General features: G+C 41.4%; 2 protein-coding genes across 4 annotated transcripts in view; both read left to right on the forward strand.

Moving 5' to 3' along the window:
- CKAP2 (cytoskeleton associated protein 2) overlaps positions 1-3,527 on the forward strand; it is a 26,418-nt gene extending 22,891 nt beyond the window's left edge. Inside the window, exons 8-9 of the mRNA XM_010835657.1 lie at positions 1,589-1,841; positions 2,272-3,527. Coding sequence (XP_010833959.1) covers positions 1,589-1,841; positions 2,272-2,527 — 509 coding nt within the window. The 3' untranslated portion in view covers positions 2,528-3,527. The remainder of the gene's footprint in view (positions 1-1,588; positions 1,842-2,271) is intronic.
- Positions 3,528-9,641: 6,114 nt separating this feature from the next.
- NEK3 (NIMA-related kinase 3) overlaps positions 9,642-22,292 on the forward strand; it is a 23,877-nt gene continuing 11,226 nt past the window's right edge. For all 3 annotated transcript variants that reach the window (XM_010835660.1, XM_010835658.1, XM_010835659.1), the window contains exons 1-10: positions 9,642-9,695; positions 12,603-12,773; positions 13,655-13,748; positions 13,843-13,940; positions 15,450-15,533; positions 16,214-16,281; positions 16,376-16,462; positions 18,856-18,910; positions 20,333-20,533; positions 20,926-20,998. In XM_010835660.1, the coding sequence (XP_010833962.1) occupies positions 12,657-12,773; positions 13,655-13,748; positions 13,843-13,940; positions 15,450-15,533; positions 16,214-16,281; positions 16,376-16,462; positions 18,856-18,910; positions 20,333-20,533; positions 20,926-20,998 (877 nt within the window). In that variant the 5' untranslated portion in view covers positions 9,642-9,695; positions 12,603-12,656. The remainder of the gene's footprint in view (positions 9,696-12,602; positions 12,774-13,654; positions 13,749-13,842; positions 13,941-15,449; positions 15,534-16,213; positions 16,282-16,375; positions 16,463-18,855; positions 18,911-20,332; positions 20,534-20,925; positions 20,999-22,292) is intronic.

Here is a 22,292-nt window from a genome sequence, read left to right on the forward strand (position 1 = left end):
TGTTTCTTGACTTCTTACTTTTGCATTCCAGTCCCCTATAATGAAAAGGACATCTTTTTTGGGTGTTAGTTCTAAAAGGTCTTGTAGGTCTTCATAGAACCGGTCAACTTCAGCTTCTTCAGCGTTACTGGTTGGGGCATAGACTTGGATTATTGTGATACTGAATGGTTTGCCTTGGAAACGGACAGAGATCATTCTGTCGTTTTTGAGATTGCATCCAGGTACTGCATTTTGGACTCTTTTGTTGACCATGATGGCTACTCCATTTCTTCTGAGGGATTCCGGCCCGCAGTAGTAGATATAATGGTCATCTGAGTTAAATTCACCCATTCCAGTCCATTTTAGTTTGCTGATTCCTAGAATGTCGACATTCACTCTTGCCATCTCTTGTTTAACAACTTCCAATTTGCCTTGATTCATGGACCTGACATTCCAGGTTCCTATGCAATATTGCTCTTTACAGCATCGGACCTTGCTTCTATCACCAGTCACATCCACAGCTGGGTATTGTTTTTGCTTTGGCTCCATCCCTTCATTCTTTCTGGAGTTATTTCTCCACTGATCTCCAGTAGCATAATGGGCACCTACTGACCTGGGGAGTTTCTCTTTCAGTATCCTATCATTTTGCCTTTTCATACTGTTCATGGGGTTCTCAAGGCAAGAATACTGAAGTGGTCTGCCATTCCCTTCTCCAGTGGACCACATCCTGTCAGATCTCTCCACCATGACCGTATCACAAACCAAAGGCAGAGGAAGGTCTAAGAACAGCCTAACCCACTGAAATGGGTGAAGGGAGGTCAAAAGATATAAACTACCAGTTATAAAATAAGTAAGTCCTGGGGATGCAAAGTACACTGTGGTATCTGAAGTAATAACACTGTATTGCATATTTGAAAGTTGTTGAGAGAGTAAACTTTAGAAGTCCTCATCACAAGAAAAAAAGATTTGTAACTCTGTATGGGGACAGATGTTATCATTTCACAATGTATTGTCGTCATTTCACGATATATACAAATATCAAATCATTATGTTGTATACGTGAAACAAATATTATATGTCAATTATCCCGCAATTTTTTAAAATTTATATATTCTAAGCACACTGGCCCTTTAATTTTGTCTTAGTAGATCATTTTTAAGCTTCATACCAAGATTGTCTTCCTTCTGTCTTGTACTCATTTTTCAAGACCCCATGTAAATGTCATTTGTGAAGGCTTCCTTTGCCATCTCCCTGTCCTCAAGCAAATTCAGTTATTTCTTTGTATGGGTTCTCGTGACCCTTTGTTTTTTTAACCTCCTGTATAGCATTTTTCACATAATTATTTTAAAGCATGTCTCTTCCACAGAATGTGAACTTCTTAAAGGGTGTGGATGATTTCCTTTTGGTATTCATTTCTGTAATCCCTGACACATAGGAAATATTAGGTATTTGGTAAATAATTGTTAGTATCTGCTTAGAAAAAGTAAATGGTTACAAGATGGCAGTGTGGTTCTTTGATTTTGCAAATTCAGCTAACTGTAAATAAACTTGTCTTCTAAATTTATTCTTTATATTCAAACAAAAGCTTCATCTATAAATCTCTCTGTAGGAGAAAATATTGAGGAGACTAGTGCAGCCGAAGAAAAAATCCAAGAAGCCCATACTGATGATACAGGTGTTGATCTAGAATCAGGAAAACTGGAAATGGAAAACAAGCCTCCTAGAAATGTGTTTCAAGACTGTGAAAAAGAGCAAGATGACAAAGTAAAAGACCCAACCAGTGATGTTAAAACCCCAAGTACAAACACTAGGGCAGGTTGCTTAATTAAATATAATGTGTCTACTACACCATACTTGCAAAGGTAAACTTTTAAAATGTAATGTGCTCTTGTTTTTATGCTTAGGGATCATGCATGTGGTATTTTGAAATCTTTAAGCTCCCGATTAGAACTATTTGTTAATAGAAAGATTTCAAACAAAATGGGATTGGAACATTTCACCTGTACTTGCTTTGCTTTTTCCTAAATATTACCATTTTAAAAAAGAAAAACTTTAATTTCTGGGTATTACTAATAACAGTGGGTTTTGGAATTGAGCAATTAGCCAATTCTATAGGTATTCAAGTATCTAGTGTGTACAAGTTGTAACAAACAACAAAGGGAGAAATGAAAAAGTTCCTGACTTCAGGGAGCTGGCAGGCCCTCTTTCTGTAGGACAAGTCACATGGATAAATATTTAGTATAAAAATATGAAGTGAAAATGGGAATAATTTTGTGGGTCTTTCTTTTTTAGTGTAAAAAAGAAGATGCAGTTTGATGAAACAAATTCAGCATATAAAGAGCTAAAGTTTCTAACACCAGTTAGACGTTCTCGACGTCTTCAAGAGAAGACCTCTAAATTGCCAGATATGTTAAAAGACCATTATCCTTGCGTGTCTTCACTGGAACAGTTAACAGAGTTGGGCTGTGAAACTGATGCTTTCGTGTGCCGCCCCAACACAGCCCTGTGCGGAATGTTCTCTGAACCTGACCCAACAGAAGAGGAGTGAAGTTCTAATAAGGAATGGAGTTATATTATATTCCAAGAGTGGTTGGCTAGTTGGTTGGTTGTGGTTTTGTATGTCCTTTAGGTCAGGAGTTGCCAAGTACCTAAGTATTCACGGCAGAAAGTTAATCCTGCCTTGTTGATCTCAACAGACCAAGTTTTTCTCTGAGATAGGTGATTTGTTAAGACCGAGTTAGCTCACTCTGTCGCCCAGTTCTGCGGTCTCCTGTGTCCCTACCTGCTCACTGCCGCTCTCCATCAGTGCCGGTGGCTGCATCTGTGGTCTCTTAACCGCTTTCTTTTTATTATAGCCAAGGTCATAAGAAGGATAGTTAACTACTCCATTTCTAAGGGAAAATGATTTGTGGTAAGAAAGAAAACGTGCCAAAGCTGATGGGTCTTTGGAACTTTAAATCTGAGTTCCTTTCTTAAGTTCCTTTTTTAACTTGACTATCTAAAATACTAAAAAAATTTTAACCCCATCGCTTCGTTTGATAACAGTTTATATAGACCATTAAAATGGAATTAGAGAAGGAATATATACTATTTCATAAATGTCATTCTAGTTTAGTATTTCTAAAATAACTAATAACTTAAAACTGATTTCTTCCTTGTAATGTTAATATAAAAACTTCACCATTAAATCATGTCTCCTAAAACATGATAATCATACACAGTAGTAGGACTCCTCTCACACATAAATACCACCAGTAAAACTGTTTTGTAAGTCTCCAAACTAATACTTAAGTGGCATATATCCTTTATCAACTCTACAGTTTCAAGTAAGGATTTGGTCATTGTAAAAGATTAGATAGTTTTAAAACTGCATAATATAAATATAGTTAAAAATCACTACTTATTTATGTTCATGAATTCCATTTATATAATAGTGCCAATCTTTGTTCTATTTACTGTCTCATGTTCTAGAGAGTAGGATTTTTATTCCTTTTAAATCTAATATGTATCTAATATGTATACAATAAAGTAAAATATCTATATAACAATATTGGAATGATATTTCTTTCAACAAATATAAAATGCAGTTTAAGCACAGTGAGTGTTTGAACCCTTGCCTTTGAAATACATTACAGTCAGACTGGACTTTAGGCTTTTGAACACTTATAAAAAAAGTGTGTGTTTAATGGTGTGTTTCCTTTTGAAAAATTAATCTGTTTATCAAAACTTTTACCTTATTCTTTTTTCATATTTTATATAAATGGTGCAAAACATGCCATTTTGAAAGAAATTTTCAAAATGTTGCTGGCCTATACTGTCACCTTTATACAATCCATACCATATGGTTCGTTAGGCCATGTAACATAGCTTATAATATCTCAGTGAAAGAGAGCTAAACTGTTCTCTGTTTGAACAGGTTTCGTAGAGTGGGTTTTTTCCTTCAACTGAGGGGAAATCTATCTAAATAGTCATAATTCTAACACCTAAGAGATATAACTTCTTTTCATATGCTTAAGAAGTTGGGGCTTCCCTGGTGGCTCAGAGGTTAAAGCATCTGCTCACAATGCGGGAGACCTGGGTTTGATCCCTGGGTCAGGAAGATCCCCTGGAGAAGGAAATGGCACCCCACTCCAGTATTCTTGCCTGGAGAATCCCATGGACGGAGGAGCCTGGTGGGCTACAGTCCACGGGGTCGCATAGAGTCAGACATGACTGAGCGACTTCACTTTCACTTTCTTTCAGTTTAAGAACAGTTAACACCTATCTGATCTGGGTTTGTTCCAAGCTAAATATCTCCCAAGAATATGATGGATGGTGTATGAACCTTGGAGCCCAACAGACCTACATTCAAAATCTCTCCTCTGGAGTCTGAAGCTAGAATGCTATGCCCAAGTTATTATTCAAGTTTGAGGGCATTTTCAAACATTCGAAGATTCAGTTGACCACTCATGATCTTACCTGAAAGTCTCCTTAAAGGTTTTCCTCCCGTGAAATTTTAAAAAATCATTAAGTACACCAAATCAAAAAAAATGAAGTCTATCTAACTGTAGACTATAAAACATTATGAAAATACTCCAATGATTTCAACAGGAGAGGTGTGGAAGAAGAAATGAAAGAATTGAAACTATCTTGCCAACAAGCTTGTCATGTTCAGGTGCAGGATACAGAAATTCAAGTTTACTCTCACCATCTAGTAGCGATTTAATGTGTTATAAAATGAAAGGGTAAGACCCCTCAGTTCCATCCCCAAGTATCTGGAGAAATGAAAACATGCCCTCACAAAGGCTGTACACAAAGCTGTTCATAATTGTTTTATATTAGCCCAAACTGGAAAAAAACAAAAGCCCATCAACTGGTGCTTGAGAAAACAGAAAACATTGTATGCTATATCCATTTGATGGAAATTAAAAGAAAACGGACATTAAGAAAAAGAAGCTACTGAACACAGCAATATAGGTGAATCTCAAAAACATAGTAAGTGAGAAAAATTACATACTATGTGATTTCATTTATGTGAAATTCTAGAAAAGATAGAATAAAGCATGTTGATAAAGCAGATAAGTTACCTGATGCCAGAGGCTGAGACAGGAGACTGACTGCAAAAGGACAAGATGAAAGTTGTGTGAAAATAGAAGTGTTCTATACCTTAATGGTAGTTACACAGTTATGCTTTTGTCAAAACTCACTGAAGTGTACACTTAAGATGGGAGTATTTTTTATTATATGTAAAATACACCGCAAAAGGGACTTCCCAGGTGGCATAGTGGTAAAGAATCCACCTGTTTTCCAGTGTGAAGAACTAACTCATTGGAAAAGACCCTGATGCTGGGGAAGACTGAAGGTGGGAGGAGAAGGGGATGACAGAAGATGAGATGGTTGGATGGCATCACTGACTCAATGGACATGAGTGAGTAAACTCCAGGAGTTGGTGATGGACAGGGAAGCCTGGTGTGCTGCAGTCCATGGGGTCGCAAAGAGTTGGATGACTGAGCGACTGAACTGACTGAAAGAATCCACCTGCAATGCTGGAGATGTGGGTTAGATCCTTAGGTCAGGAAGATCTGGAGAAGCAAACGGCAACCCACTCCGATATTCTTGCCTGGGAAATCCCATGGACAGAGGAGCCTGGTGGGCTACAGTCCATGGGGTTGCAAAGAGGACATGACTTAGTGACTAAAACAACAATACCTCTAAAGAGTATACCCTTATATTTAAAAATACAAGGATCCCAACCGAAAAATAAAAATGTAACTCCAGGCACTACGGAACAGCAGGTATTATGGGTGATGGGATTTTCAACTCCAGAGTTAAGCACACAGAGCCAGAAGGCTTAGTGCCAGCCACTCTAGCCCCCTGGCCCAAGTGCCAGACATGGGTGAGCGAGCACTCAAGATGGCTGTAACTCCCAGCCTTCAAGCTACCCCAGCTGACACCAAGTGGAGCTGATCCTCAAGTCTGAACAATTCTCTTCCTTTTTGTCAGTGTTTCAGAAGTACAGAAGTTTCATGCTTGCTTGAAACTGCCCTTCTAACCTTCCTCATTTCTGAATACATGGCTTCCAGTGAAACTATGCTATCACCTAACTCACCTGATACACAGGGTGGAGCTTATAAAATTAAGACAATCTTTTTTTTTCAATAAGTCCTGGAGTTTGAAACTATTATCTCATGAGGAACTCAGGAAAATTAACTTTGAGATTCAAAGGTCATTAGACATCATATCAGTTTAATATTTTGAAAATGTTGTAACTGCATGGCTTATCAGGACAGAAACTAGACTGTAATTGGTTCCTACTTGCTCATTGTATACCCATTTGCTGCAAAGCTGAAGGTGGTGCCTGCAACTGCCTGAGTGCATGCTCAGTCACTCAGTCGTGTCTGACTTTGCAACTCCATGGACTGTAGCCCACAAGGCTCCTCTGTCCATGGGATTCTCCAGGCAAGAATACTGGAGTGGGGTGCCATTCCCTTCTCCAGGGGACCTTTCTGACCCAGAGATCGAACCCAGGTGTCCTGCATGGCAGGCAGACTCTTTACCACCTCAGCCACCAGGGAAGTCCTAGAGATACTGTAAACAACCTAAAAGCACAAGGCAACCACCCCTCCCCCACCCCCGTAACAAAGAATCCAGTCCAAACTGTCAACAAGACTGACAGAAACCCCAAACCAGCTGTCTCTCCCCGGTAATGCCCTCCAACGAACCTCACCTCTCTCTTCAATGAACTGCACCTCCCATTTCAGCAGTTCCTACACAGATTCCTACATGGATTTTGGGTCCCAAAGAATGGCACCACCTCTGAAATCTTAAGACTATGGTCCCTTTCTCTTCATGACTCCTCTCCTGCCAGCTGTCTCCCTTGCTCCCTCCATGGTGGTTCTGTGACTTCATTCAAACCTTCTAGTTCATCATCGAGACCATTTAGGCCGATTTCTATTTTCATTTATTTTTTGTTTGTACCAAGTAGCTTGTGGGATCTTAGTTTACCAACCAGAGATTAAATCTGAGCCCTTGGCAGTGAGAGCACAGAGCCCTAACCACTGTACCACCAGGAATTCCCTCTAGTATTTTTTACAAGATAAACAAAAAAACCCAGATACAATTAAATTTGATCATGTTTTATTCAAAATATCAGTTCAGTATTAATCAATATGAAGTGAAGTCGCTCAGTCATGTTCAACTCTTTGTGATCCCACGGGCTGTAGCCCACCAGGGTCTTCTATCCATGGGATTCTCCAGGCAAGAATACTGGAGTGGGTAGCTGTTCCCTTCTCCAGGGGATCTTCCCAACCTAGGGATTGAACCTAGGTCTCCTGCATTGCAGGAAGATTCTTTACAGTCTGAGCCACCAGGGAAGCTCACTAATCAATACACAAAATGATCGATGGAATATTTTACTCTTTTTTTTTTTAAATTTTGGGCCCAGATGGCTCAGATGTTAAAGAATCTGCTTGCAATTCAGGAGACCCAGGTTCGATCCCTGCGTTTAGAAGATCCCCTTGGAGAAGGAAATGGCAACCCACTTCAGTATTCTTGCCTGGAGAATTCTATGGACAGAGGAGCCTGGCAGGCTACAGGCGATGCGGTCACAAAGAGTCAGGCACAACTGAGCAACTGACGCTTTCACTTTGGTATTTTACTTTTTTCTAAACTGGCATAAATAAATGCAATAATATTTTGAGCATTATCTTTCATCTACTAATCTCGCCAAATTCATTTAGTAACTAATGTTTGTAGGTTATTTTTCACACATATAATCTTATCATTTGTGAGCAATGATAATATTATTTCTTTCATTCTAATATTTATGCCTTTTCTTTCTTTCTCTTATGAGCAAGTTAAAATCCCCCCAGTAGAACGCTGACAGGAATGGGCTGGCAACAACTCTTGCCTTAAAAAAAAAAAGAACTCTTGCCTTGTTCCCAACCAGCGGGGAGGAATTCTGTGGCCAGCCATCACCACCTGACTTTATTTTCTTAAGTGCTGGGGCACTCTGAAATCCTGTGTGTATTTTACACTTTCAGCACACTTCTATTTGCACCAGCAGTACTTTTCATGTGCTCAGGAGCCATGCATGTCTAGAGCCTACAGACTGGATGATGCCGTTCTCCACTTCACTTCCTTCACAGGGATATTCGGTCTAGACCCCGAGGTGTGTCACGCCAGTCACCCTAATATCAGCACCCTTAGGTCCCTAGTCCTAATATGCTTGTGCTCGGTAGCTTCAGTCGTGTCCAAGTCTTTGCGACCCCATGGGCTGTAGCCTGCCAGGCTCCTCTGTCCATGGGATTCTCCAGGCAAGAATACTGGAGTGGGTCGCCATGCCCTTCTCCAGGGGAATCTTCCTGACCCAAGGATTGAAAACCTGCGTCTCCTGGGTCTCCTGTATTGCAAACAGTTTCTTTACCGCTGAGCCACTGGGGAAGCCCAGTCCTAATCTGTTAACTGCATAATCCCAGGTTCAGGTTGATTCAAAATGCTCACTCCTGGAAACAACTACATAACTGTGGACTGGAATCAGCTCTTAGCTGCTCCATCACCTTTGCCCACAATAGCTTCACCTTGTGTTCTGAAAACAATACTCAAAACTTCACCACTCAGAATTTTACTGAATAAAATAAATAAGAACTAATAAATAAGTTAAAAAAAAAACACAAACCTGACTTAAAAAAATCTTCTGCTTCAAGATTTCCATAGTCGATAGATGACAATTTTCTATTTCATAGAGAAAATGATTCCTTCTCCTTCTTTTTCTCTAATATTATGTACCTCCATCCACATTTTCACTTCCTCTGCTGGTCTCCAAAGCAAACGTGTTTGTTCCTCATCTAGTCCAATGCTAATCCTCTACCTGGGCTCTGGAAGCCACCTCTTCATCTCAGCTAGACCTTGCTGGTTCCCCTGCCTCTAGCATTTTCAGCCTGTCTTTCCTTTCCATTGGTTTATATTATCCGTCAACACATAACTACGATTTCCCCATTAACAGAATACTTGTATATAAGCTTGTGGTTTCCCCTACCCCATGGTTATCCCCTTTTCTCCTTCTCTTTATGGCTAAGTATCTTTTTGTTTGTTTGTTTGTTTTTTGGTCGCTCCAGGTCTTAGTGGCGCCAAGTGGAATCTATTCCTCTGACAAGGGATCAAATCCCGGCTCCCTGCTTTGGGAGCCCAGAGTCCTAACCACTGGACCACATGGACAATCCCTATGGCCAAGTATCTTGAAAATATCCTACGCTCCTTGATTCCTCCGAGAGTCCCACTTCAACCATTGTAATCTTCTCCCTCATCACATCCAGACTACTTTCTTCAAGATCACCTATGACGTTCTGTTGCTGAATACAACAGGCTCTCTTCAGACTTCGTAACTCGGCCAACTTTTGAGACTATCATTGCAATGTCTCTGACACACAACTGGTGAACTTGAGTGCTGCGCCCATGAAACTTACCCACATGCACTGTTGGCTTAAACTGGAGACAGAACTTGGGTTATGAGAAGGACACTTCTGCTCAATATTACTGGCATTGTTCTGGAACGACGTGGAACACCTCTTTGAACACGCACCCTTCGTGGGCCCGGCTGCGCTGAGAACAGCGCCGCCCGCCCGACCGACCCGGAACGCTTCCTTCGCCGGCAACCCGAGAGACTACCCGCTGGCCCGCCTCCCGGAAGCGCTCCCGGCTCGGGACCCGGGAGCCGACCCGGGTCGCTGGGGAAGCGGGTGAGCGGTCCGGCCGGACAAAGCCCCTCCGCGGGCGCGAGAGCCGCGGGCGGGCGTGGGGTTGGGAGCGGGCGGCGCACACGCGGGGAGGGGGCAAGCGGGACCCGCGCTTCGGGGATTGCGGACCCAGGCCCGGGGGTCGCAGGGGAAGCGCGGGCCGGGCTCCGAGGCGGAGCGGCTTCTAAGGCAGTGAGAATCGGACCGCGCACACCTTATATACTGCATCTTATGTTTGCGTTTGCAAATCACTGTATTAGCTTTTGATCGATGTAGTCTTGGGAAGGAACGCTTTTTGTCACATTCAGAGCATATACTGTACAGTTTTGTTTTTTTTTTTAAATAAGTTTGTTGTTTAGTCTCTAAGTCGTGCGGGACTCTGCGACCTCACGGACTGTGTAGCCCGCCAGGCCCCTCTGTCCATGGGATTCTCCAGGCAGGAACACTGGAGTGGGTTGCCATTTCCTCCTTTAGGGGATCTTCCCGACCCAGGGATCGAACCCCGCTCCCCTGCATTGCAGGCGGATTCTTTACCGCTGGCTGCGCTTCTGGGGAAGCCCTTAATGAGTTTAGGGGTGTATCACTGAGTAACAGGGGCAAATGTGGGTAGCAAGGACCAAATGTAATGTTCAACTAAGAAAAGTCAGAGGTTGCTCTTGCTTATTATTTATTGTCCATTCATGGAATAAAGACCCAAAGTCAACAACAACAAAATATATGGGAAAACTAGATCTCCTTGTCAAAGCGTGTAATGCCAGGGGTCTCTTAGAAGAGCGGCAAAGAACTTTTTCCCTTCAGGTCGTATGCTGAGAGACCTAACTGTCTTAGAAAGGAATTGTTTTTGAAGACCGTGCACTTGATTTCGTTATATGGAGAAAATACTTCTAGAATTTCCTAGTGAGAACTGTAGGTTTTGGTTTGTGGTTTTGCTTTACCGGCCTGTGCTCTCTGGACCTCATAAATCTTTGTGGTATGATTTTTATGAAAATAAAACACTCCAAGTAAGTTTTGTGACAATTGAGTAAGTTCATTCCAGTGTGTTTTGGTAATGAAAAAAAAGCATCACCTTTCTAAGGTTTAAAACTGATAATGTGTGCTTAGTCGTGTCTGACTCTTTGTGACCCCAGGGACTGTAGCCCACCAGATTCCTCTGCCTGTGGGATTTTCCAGAATTCTGGAGTAGGTTGCCATTTCCTTCTCCAGGGGCCCTTCCCGACCCAGGGATGGAACCCGAGTCTCCTGAGTCCTGTATTGACAGTGATTCTTTATCACTAGGTGCCGTCTGGGAAGCCCCCAAATACTAACAATAGCTGCCATTTATTCAGGGCCTGCTATGTACCAGGTAGGAGAAGGCAATGGCACCCTACTCCACTACTCTTGCCTGGAAACTCCCATGGATGGAGGAGCCTGGTGGGCTGCAGTCCATGTGGTCGCTAGAGTCGGACATGACTGAGCGACTTCACTTTCACGTCTCACTTTCATGCATTGGAGAAGGAAATGGCAACCCGCTCCAGTGTTCTTGCCTGGAGAATCCCAGGGACGGGGGAGCCTGGTGGCTGCCGTCTCTGGGGTCGCACAGAGTCGGATACGACTGAAGCGACTTAGCAGCATGTACCAGGTAAAGTGTTAGGAACTTCATATTCATCTTCTCTAATGTACTAGGAGATCCAGAAGCTGCTTCACCCAGGAAATATAAAGGAAGACTGAGGCTCAAGGACTCTGTTTAGCATGTCTTCTTTGTCCCAGGCACCTCCAACTCAGCATATCCCCAAAGAAGCACATCTCCTCCACATCTTTCCCCACCACACCCTACCAGACTCCCACGGTCAGAAAACTCAAACCAAAAAAACAGGCATGCAACCATCATGGCTTTCCTTTTTCTTAGAGAATGGTATCAATACTTGCCCGGTTTACACCAGAAAACAGAGTCTCCTTAATCCCCTTCCCCCTACTTGTCTCCCAGAAATCCGTTACCCAAAACCTTGCCAGTTCTTTCACATATTTCTTTCCTGTTGTCTTCATCCCCATTTCGTGTGTGTGTGTGTGTGTGCTCAGTCGTGCCAGACTCTGCGACCCCATGGACTGTAGCCCACCAGCTTCCTCTGTCCATGGGATTTCCCAAGCAAGAATACTGGAGTGGGTTGCCATTCCCTTCTTTGGGGGATCTTCCTGACCCAGGGATCGAACCCAGGTCTCTTGCATTGGTAGGCAGATTCTTTACCACTGAGCCACCAGGAAAGCCCCCTTCATCCCCATTGTCACCGCCGTATTCCGTTCCGTCATCATCTTCCTGCCTTTTCTATGGTAGGAGTCCTGCTCTGGCCCTCCTCCCCTCTCCCCTGTCTGGTCCATTGCTCTGCAGCCAACATGAGTAATTTTTCTAAGATGTAAATCTGCTCTCTCAGTTTAAACCCTTCAGAGAGCCCGTTCATCACTACAGGATAAAAATCCACCAAGCTGAGCTTGGCTTACTAGGCCCAGTCTGCCTTACCTGCCTTACTGCCCTCTTTCAGTTCCTTGAATTGAAACAGTCTCTTTTGCTCTTAAATAGGCTACTCCCTCCTGCCTCCATCACTCTTCCTCTTCGCCTAGATATCTTCCATTCAGGCTTCAGCCTGAGTATCATCTTCCTAATTCCCCAGCATACCTCTACCAGAGGCCAGCATGGCTCTTCGTGTAAGACCCACTATCCTGCATTTTTGAGGTTCGTGGTCTCACTTGTAATGTGAGTGATGCTGGGGCCGTGAGAGATTTGTTCAGGATTATAAAACCTGGCATGGATACTCCATGTCCACCTGTTGAATGCATAAAGGGAACAGGCTGTTCTGTCCTGGGGATAGAGCTACTTTGAATTCATTCTGCCTTTTGAAAATAAATTTAATTCCCTGTTGTTTCTGACTTTGAATGCAGGTTGGGAGAGCCAGCGGTGACTGTGGGAGCAGACCCAGCTGTGCAGTGCCCAGCATGGACGGCTACAGGGTCCTGAGAGTCATCGGGGAGGGCTCCTTCGGCAGAGCCCTTTTGGTTCAGCAGGAGAGCAGTAATCGGATGTTTGCCATGAAGGAAATAAGGCTTCCCAAGGTCACTGCTCAAGTAGTTAGCTCATGTCGAAAGTGTACATGTTGTTTGTATCGGAAAGCAAGTTCTTGAGATGTAACATGGGATCGTTCTTTTGTGCAAAAGATTTAACAGGTTTATTCACTAGCTTTACAAGGTCTTGATCTATCTTCTGTGCTTCCTGCTCATGTTCAGTCGCTTCAGTTGTGTCTGATTCTGTGGTCCTATGGACCGTAGCCCACCAGGCTTCTCTGTCCATGGGATTCTCCAGGCAAGAATACTGGAGTGGGTTACCATGCCCTCCTCCAGGGAATTGCCCACCCAGGAAGCTCCTATGGTTGATGGCATACTGCCCCTAAGCATAAGTCAGCTTATGCTTCAGTTCAGTTCAGTCGTTCAGTCATGTCCGACTCTTTGCGACCCCAGGAATCGCAGCACGCCAGGCCTCCCTGTCCGTCACCAACTCCTGGAGTTCACTCAAACTCATGTCCATTGAGTCGATGATGCCATCCAGCCATCTCATCCTCTGTCATCCCCTTCTCCTCCTGCCTCCAATCCCTCTATGCTTAGGTTAATGTTAAAACTAGTTTACATTCTATACTTGTAAAGATATAAGAGGTCAGCTTAAGCAGGCGAAATACGTATAGCCATAGTTGAAAAATTCCCACATGTTTCCTCGTGGGGTTTGATAAACTTAAGTTGGATCCAAATACAGTGCTCGCAAAGAGTCGGACATGACTGAGCGACTGAACCGATCTGAACAGTGCTATAAAGTTACGTCTGATTGAAAGAGATACACTTTCAGTTGTGTCACATTAAAATATCATACAAACTACTATAATACTGTTTTACTGTCAGTTTTTAAATGAAGTACTGCATTTACACTTCTTTAAACCTTCTTCTAGTCTTTGTCTGACACACGGATTTCTAGGAAAGAGGCAGTTCTGTTAGCCAAAATGAAACACCCCAATATTGTTGCCTTTAAAGAATCATTTGAAGGTAAATATGAATTTCCCCCGATACATGTATTTCTGAATTTCATTCAGAATTCACGGCCGCTGAGACTTTCCTAAGAGTCTTTAATTTGTTGCAGCTGAAGGACATCTGTACATTGTAATGGAATATTGTGATGGAGGGGACCTAATGCAGAAGATTAAACATCAGAAAGGGAAGTTGTTTCCTGAAGATACGGTAAGAGACTAACTTACGTAAGTTTCCCTCAAAGTTTTGTTTTAATTTTTTTTTTTGGCCATACCAGGCAGCATGAAAATGAAAGTGAAAGTTGCTCAGTTGTGTCCAACTCTTTTCAACCCCATGGACTACACAGTCCATGGAATTCTCCAGGCCAGAATACTGGAATGGGCAGCCGTTCCCTTCTCCAGGGGAATCTTCCCAACCCAGGGATTGAACCCAGGTTTCCCACATTGCAGGTGGATTCTTTACCAGCTTAGCCACCAGGGAAGCCCACCAGGCAGCATACAGGATCTTAGTTCAGTGGGAGCAGAGTCTTAACCACTGAACCGCCAGGGAAGTCCCCAAGTTTCCCTCAAGCAACTTTTCTCGTAAAATTTGAATAAGTTAAAAACATTGCTGTCTGTGGTTGCCTAGCACATTAGTTAGTAATGACTTTGTGTATCCATAATGTTCTTTAGTGTATTGTCAGGATGTGACTGCCTGGGATGTTTTTAAGAGGTAAAGTAGGTATAGGCTTATGCAATATCAAAGAATAACCACTTCCATGTTTAGAATTTCACAGTTGTGTTACCCATCATATTGTGTACTAGATACTTAAAATTTTTACTTTTTGTATTGAAATTTTAGAAGGCACATGGATTTCTTTTGTAATTGTCCATCATCTGACATCCATTTCTGTTTTTCAAGAGTCTCTATTCTTCGTCTCTTTTCTTTTACAGTTTAGCATATTCTCTTTAAATGCTTAGTGCCTTTTTAGTGCAAAGTTGCATATTAAATATTATTGGAATGAATTGACCAAGGAAAATATTTAAATAAACAGCTTTGCTGAGGCTAAGTTTGATATAGGGTATAACATGTTTTAAGAGTATATTAGTATAAATATTTTTTATTTCGAAGTTGTGTTGCTAAGAATATGGGTTCCATTGTAGGAGGCCAGCCTTGGCTTCCAAAGATTGTTGGAAATATAACGAAATATTTTAATGTTAATATCTGCATATTCTGAAAAAGTGAATGAAATCTGATGTTATGATTACACTATAAAAAGTTATAGCATATTCATTTTAAGTGGTGAACTATTTTTATATGTGTATTTAAGAAATATTTTTATTTGGTTAAATACAAGAAAAATATAGTGGGAGTTTTATTAAAATAAAGTCTTGGAAATTCCCTGGCTGTCTGATGGTTAGTACTCCACCCTTTCACTGCCGAGGACCCTGGTTCAATCCCTGGTCAGAGAACTAAGATCCTGCAAGCTGCATGGCAGGGCCAAATAAATAAATAAATAGTTATTTGGATCATTCATGAGATGATGATACACTGGGATTGATTCATAGCTTTTCTCAATTTCTCAAGACAGCAATGAATCTTAGTTAAATTATGTAATTTTTAGTTCTGTATTTACATTATGTAAAACCCAGGTCAGCTAAGGCCTAAAGATGATTCTTAGGAATTTGGGGTTACCGTGCCCCAGTTATTGCATTCTTGCATGCTTTTTTTTCTTTACAGATACTTCATTGGTTTACACAGATGTGTCTTGGAGTAAATCACATTCACAAGAAACGTGTGTTACACAGAGACATCAAGTCCAAGGTAAATGGAATACATTTGGGGCCTAAAAAAAATTGAAAACTATTTCTTTCAATCCTTTTTCTGTTTTATTCTATTTTCTTTTGGGTGAATTTTAATCTTTAGAAATATTTCTTTTTTTGCCTGCACCCCAAGGCACATGGTATCTTAGCTCCCTGACCATGGAGTGAGCCCATGCGCCCTGCATTAGAAGCACCAATTCTTAACCCCTGGACTGCCAAGGAACTCCAGAAATTTCTTAATATAATAGTCATGCTAGCACAGTAAGGTACGACCTGAAAATGGGTCAGTAAATCTCTTTAGTAGTGTATGTTAATATGTTCCAGCTCTCTTAGAGACTGCTTCCTAAGACCATGTATTCTCAGATGGAAAATGATTGAGACTGGAGCCTGCCATCTGGAGTTACCTGAACAGGCTCCCTGCTCGGTTGATCAGGGTCTGCTGGTACAGTGTGACGCTCACCTGTTAGATTTCTAAGCAGTCATCCTGAATTCCCAAGCAGGGGAGTGTCGCTGTCCAGAGGATATCTCGTCGTTTTGTGTTCCATTTGGGGACTCGGTTGTCAGCATTTCTACGTATAATCTCTACCATCAGCAGGCTTTGAAAGACAGCTTCTCTTGGAGCTCTCTGCGTTATGTTTGAAATATGGCAGATGTGATCTGAGCTCTTCTTTTTCAATGCAGAATATCTTCCTCACCCAAGACGGAAAAGTAAAACTGGGTGATTTTGGATCTGCCCGTCTTCTCTCGAGGTATGTATGTCTCTCTTGTGTAGTAGTGACTGTTGCCAAAACATCATTATTCAGAAATGCTCTGTAATCGTTCTGTACCTTTTTATGGTTTTAGCCCCATGGCGTTTGCTTGTACATACGTGGGAACACCTTATTATGTGCCCCCAGAAATTTGGGAAAACATGCCTTATAACAATAAAAGGTAAGTGACGTATGTAGTTGGTGAAGGGGTGACCGTTTGGTGATAGTATCGTAGCCTACAGATGAAGTTTAGTTGTTAAAAGAAAGCAGTGTAGAATTGAAGTTCCCAGGCCTCTAGGTGAAAGTCATAAATTTTCCAGCTGTTTTCATCAGAGCTGAGAGGAGCTACATGTAAATGCTGAAAGAAAAGTGAATCATTTCTGGGGATAGTATGAATTATATTACTGCTTCTCTTACTTTGCTGCTATTAACTTTAAAAATCCCGAAGCTCAGGCCGTAGCCATACCAGTTAAATATGAATGTCTGGGAGTGGGAACCAGGTTGCAAACATTTTCCAGGGTCACCAAATAATTCCTACGTGCAGCAAAATTTGGGAACCAAATGTCATTGAGTTGACATGTAAAGGGCTAGATAATAAGCACTTGACTGATAGGTTCATTGATCATGGGAAGATAGTATGAAGTCCTTATAATTTAAAATGTAATTTTTTTTCTGAATGTATGTAAAATGTGCTCATTGATGGAATGGATGGGCAGTGGGTGGGTTGGAAATGTAGAGATATACAAGAAAGGACATGGCGATCACCCAGTTTTACAGAAACTACTAGTAACATTTTGGGTTTTTTTCCCATCCATTCTCTTTTTTCCCTAAACTTAGTTTATATACTCCATATAATTTAGTATCCTATTTTTTTCACCTTGCATTATATCATATTCATTTTACCCTGTATTTATACTCTTCATGATTATTGTTAATGATTGCAAAATATTTTAATATATGGCTCTTCCAAAATTTATTTCACATTCCTCTGTTGTTGGCTTCTTGATATGGTTCTAGTTTTCAGTGTCCTAAATTACTACTGACTCTGCATTACTATGCCTTTTAATACATAAAAGTGTCACATTCTTGGCATGACTGCCTCGAGGTAGAAACACCTAAAGGCTTTTGTTACCTCCTGCCAAGTTGCTTTCTAAAAAGGGTATGGCAGTCCATACTATGGGCTTTCCCAGGTGGCTCAGTGGTAAAGAACCCCCCTGCCAATATAGGAAATATGTGATCCCCGGGTTGTGAAGATCCCCTGGAGAAGGAAATGGCAGCTTGCCTGGAGAATCCCATGGATAGAGGAGCCTGGCCGGCTACAGTCCATGAGGTTGCAGAGGAGTCGGATACAACTTAGCAACTAAAAATGACAACAATGCCCCGAAGGGTTGACTCATTGGAAAAGACTCTGATGCTGGGAGGGATTGAGGGCAGGAGGAGAAGGGGATGACAGAGGATGAGATGGCTGGATGGCATCACTGACTCGATGGACGTGAGTTTGAGTGAACTTCGGGAGTTGTTGACGGACAGGGAGGCCTGGCGTGCTGCGATTCATGGGGTCACAGAGTCGGACACCATTGAGCAACTGAACTGAACTGAAGGTGAAGTTGACTGAATTGGAGACAGAACAGCTATGAAGGAACTTCCTGGGATAATTGGGGAAACCTGAGTTTGAACAAAATACTAGATAATAGTATTGAATTAAGGTTCGATTTCTTGGATGTGATAATGGTGCTGTATTCATGCAGAAGAGTGTCCTTGCTCTTAGGCTGTATGTGCTGACACGTTTAGGGGTGAAGTGTTTGACGTCTGAAACCTTTCTTTCAAGAGGTTCAGATGTAGACAGAAGAGGTGCCAGCAGGCAGATACTAATGACTGGGGATATTAGGAAGGAGCGTTTGGGCCTTTACAAATTTTCTGTAGGTTTCAAGCTTTGAAAAATTAAAAGTTGGGGGAAATAATTGGTTTAAAAAAAACCTTGTTAAAGTGAAAAGACAATCATCTAGAAAAAGTCTGGAGGATGACAACTAGGTGGTGAGAATGATGAGGAGAGTGGAGGTGTTTAGTTTGAAGAAGGGTGGGCGCATAGGGCAAAGTGTAGAACTCTGCTGAGCTCTGAAGAGCTTTCGTGGAAGAATAAGAATACGCCCCCTAGAGGCAGCCAGGGAGAATACTGAGCTGTCAATCAGGAGGTGAGCCCAAAGGCCTGGTGAGCCCAGATGGTCTGGAGGCTGTACAGGATGACTTCTAAAGCCCTTCTTCCAACTATGGTAATCTGAGTCCACAGATATTCCTCTTACCCCAAGTCCTACTGAAGTGATACCTGAACCACTGGATTTGGTGGGGCAGGGTTTAGGGAGCAGGGAGTTTTTCTGTGAACATCACTGTGAGTAAGTGGTCTAAGTGTTCGATCAAACTTGCCACATATTTTATTTCAGTAACTAAGAAGTCCTTATGATATCTGTTCTTATTAAAGGTAGAGTAATTTTTCATTTTGGGGTATTGGAAAATACACATATTTTTGTGTGATAACTCATAACCCACTCATCATTACATTGCTTCTTTTGCTTCCAGTGACATCTGGTCCTTGGGATGCATTCTCTATGAACTCTGTACCCTTAAGCATCCAGTAAGTATGGCATGCAGCATGGAAAAGGCAGCATTTGGTCTAAGTCCTTTTTCGTATCTTCACTTGTATGTATTAGTAGAGTGATACACCCCCAAGGCTGGAGAAGGCAATGGCACCCCACTCCAGTACTCTTGCCTGGAAAATCCCATGGATGGAGGAGCCTGGTGGCCTGCAGTCCATGGGGTCGCTAAGAGTTGGACACGACTGAGCAACTTCACTTTCACTTTTCACTTTCATGCATTGGAGAAGGAAATGGCAACCCACTTCAGTATTCTTGCCTAGAGAATCCCAGGGATGGGGGAGCCTGGTGGGCTGCCATCTATGGGGTTGCACAGAGTCAGACACGACTGAAGCGACTTAGCAGCAGCACACCCCCAAGGCAGAATGCCATCATGTTCTTACATAAGTGTTGCTAAGGCTGAAACCTGATGTTAATTGTAGTATGTTTATTATACAGTGAAAACTTTTAAAATGTTATTCTGGTGTGTCATTTTATATCCCGCTCTATTACTTGTCAAACCATAATAACTACCCTGGTGACGTGCAAGGTAAAAAGGATTTTGCAGCAGAAGTTTAAAATGGGAAAAGTCTAAAGTGCATTTTGTCAGGGAGCAGACCTGGGGATTTTTGAGGAGGAGGGAAGTGAAGAAACGTTGCAGTTACTGTCAGCCCTAGGGTTATTTGAATTTTTAAAAGCCCATATATATGTATTATTGATGCTTTGATTTTTAAAATATATTAAAAATGTGTATCTGCAAAAACATTGATTTGAGTAATAAAGTACCCATGTGGGGACTGATGGTAAGACTTCCTCAAGATGGGAGCATCTTTAACTATTTATGTTTACCTTTTTCCTGAGCAACCATAAGATTTTAGAATAGTACAGGGGTAGGGGTGGGGGAGTTTGGGACTAGCAGATGCAAACTATTACATTTGCATTAAACAACAAGGTCCTACTATATAGCATGGGGAACTATATTCAGTATCCTGTGATAAAACCACAATGGTGCTGGTGTTAAGTTGCTTCAGTCACGTCCGACTCTGTGCATCCCCATTGACTGCAGCCCACCAGGCTCCTCTGTCCATGGGATTCTCCAGGCAAGAGTACTGGAGTGGCTTGCCATAATGGAAAATAGAATAAAAAGGAATATATACACGTGTATAACTGAATTACTTTGCTATATAGCAGCAGTTAGCACCATGTAAATCAACTATACTTCAATAAAATACAATTTTTAAAGTACTAAGAAAAGTATGATGAGCAAAAAAAAAAAAAAAAATTAGAATTGTACCTTAACAACACCTCTAGAAAGAAATTTTTTTTTAATTAAAATAATTCATATGAATTCAGTTCAGCTGTTATTTTCTTATTTCCATTCTCTTTCCCTGTATTTGCTTTTACAGTTCAATTTTGCTTTTTAGTTTCAGGCAAATAGTTGGAAAAGTCTTATCCTTAAAATATGTCAGGGGTCCATGAACCCACTGCCATCCCATTATTCCTATGAGCTGCAGCATCTGATCAAGCAGATGTTTAAAAAGAATCCCTCACATCGTCCTTCAGCTACAACGCTTCTCTCTAGAGGCTCTTTAGCTCGGCTTATCCAGAAGTGCCTGCCCCCAGAGGTACAGTGTGTGTGGAACTGACTGTGAACAGTTTTCAAGCGTTTGTTTTCTTTTAAACACAATTACATGTTACACATGCTCATAACAATTCAAGTAATGCAGATGTGTATTAAAAAAAACTAAAAGCTTGAAGCTTCCTTTCCCTCTTCTTTTCACAATGCTATTCCTCAAATATAATCATGGATATAATTTGCATTATCCCTCCAGATCTTCCTGGACATATATAAATGTCTGTTTATCTGTCTATCTAAATTACTTGGATTTTTTAAATGGCAGTTTTCCTTTTCAACTTTATTACTGTGGGGAAGAACATTGATAATTGAATGACATTATGTTGGTATCTAAAGAAAAGCATCTTTTGTGTCTTTAAATTCTCTGCTTTAAATTTTCAGATCATCACAGAATACGGTGAACAGGTGTTAGAAGAAACCAAAAAATCTATGCATAGTACACCAAGAAAAAAGGGTAAGAATTTCGAAAAGCTTATTTTAAGTGTTCATTTAAAATATAGTATAACAAAAAGAAAAAAATATAATTTTCAAGTTATTAGAGATGATTTTCAGAGATACTCCTCAAATCAAAATTTTCTACTTGTTCCTTCAGACATAAATCTATACTGAATCTTACACATTTAGTTTGCCAGGGATCAAAAAAGAAGCCTAGTCTGAAGATTGTAGTGATGTAAAGGTTGTTCTGTGCTTCATTATTAGACCTGTATTTAGTTTGTTTTGGGTCAGATAGGTTTCTGTGGGCTCACCTAGGAATCTAACCATGAAAATATAACAGGAAATGTTATCCCTAAAGTTGAGCTATTTCAAATCCTGAATGATGATGCTGTGAAAGTGCTGCACTCAATATGCCAGCAAATTTGGAAAACTCAACAGTGGCCACAGGACTGGAAAAGGTCAGTTTTCATTCCAATCCCAAAGAAAGGCAATGCCAAAGAATGCTCCAAGTACCGCACAATTGCACTCATCTCACACGCTAGTAAAGTAATGCTCAAAATTCTCCAAGCCAGGCTTCAGCAAAACGTGAACTGTGAATTTCCAAATATTCAAGCTGGATTTAGAAAAGGCAGAGGAACCAGAGATCAAATTGCCAACATCCGCTGGATCATAGAAAAAGCAAGAGAGTTCCAGAAAAACATCTATTTCTGCTTTATTGACTATGCCAAAGCCTTTGACTGTGTGGATCACAATAAACTGTGGAAAATTCTGAAAGAGATGGGCATACCAGACCACCTGAGAAACCTTGAGAAACCTATATGCAGGTCAGGAAGCAACAGTTAGAACTGGACATGGAACAACAGACTGGTTCCAAATAGGAAAAGGAGTACATCAAGGCTGTATATTGTCACCCTGTTTATTTAACTTCTATGCAGAGTACATCATGAGAAACGCTGGACTGGAAGAAGCACAAGCTGGAATCAAGATTGCCGGGAGAAATATCAATAACCTCAGATATGCAGATGACGCCACCCTTATGGCAGAAAGTGAAGAGGAACTCAAAAGCCTCTTGATGAAAGTGAAAGAGGAGAGTGAAAAAGTTGGCTTAAATTTCAACATTCAGAAAACAAAGATCATGGCATGTCGTCCCATCACTTCATGGGAAATAGATGGGGAAACAGTGTCAGACTTTATCTTTTTGGGCTCCAAAATCACTGCAGATGGTGATTGCAGCCATGAAATTAAAAGACGCTTACTCCTTGGAAGAAGAGTTATGACCAACCTAGATAGCATATTGAAAAGCGGAGACATTA

The sequence above is a fragment of the Bison bison genome, unplaced genomic scaffold, assembly GCF_000754665.1.
Source record: "Bison bison bison isolate TAMUID 2011002044 unplaced genomic scaffold, Bison_UMD1.0 scf7180017864048, whole genome shotgun sequence".
Classification (NCBI taxonomy): Eukaryota; Metazoa; Chordata; class Mammalia; order Artiodactyla; family Bovidae; genus Bison; species Bison bison.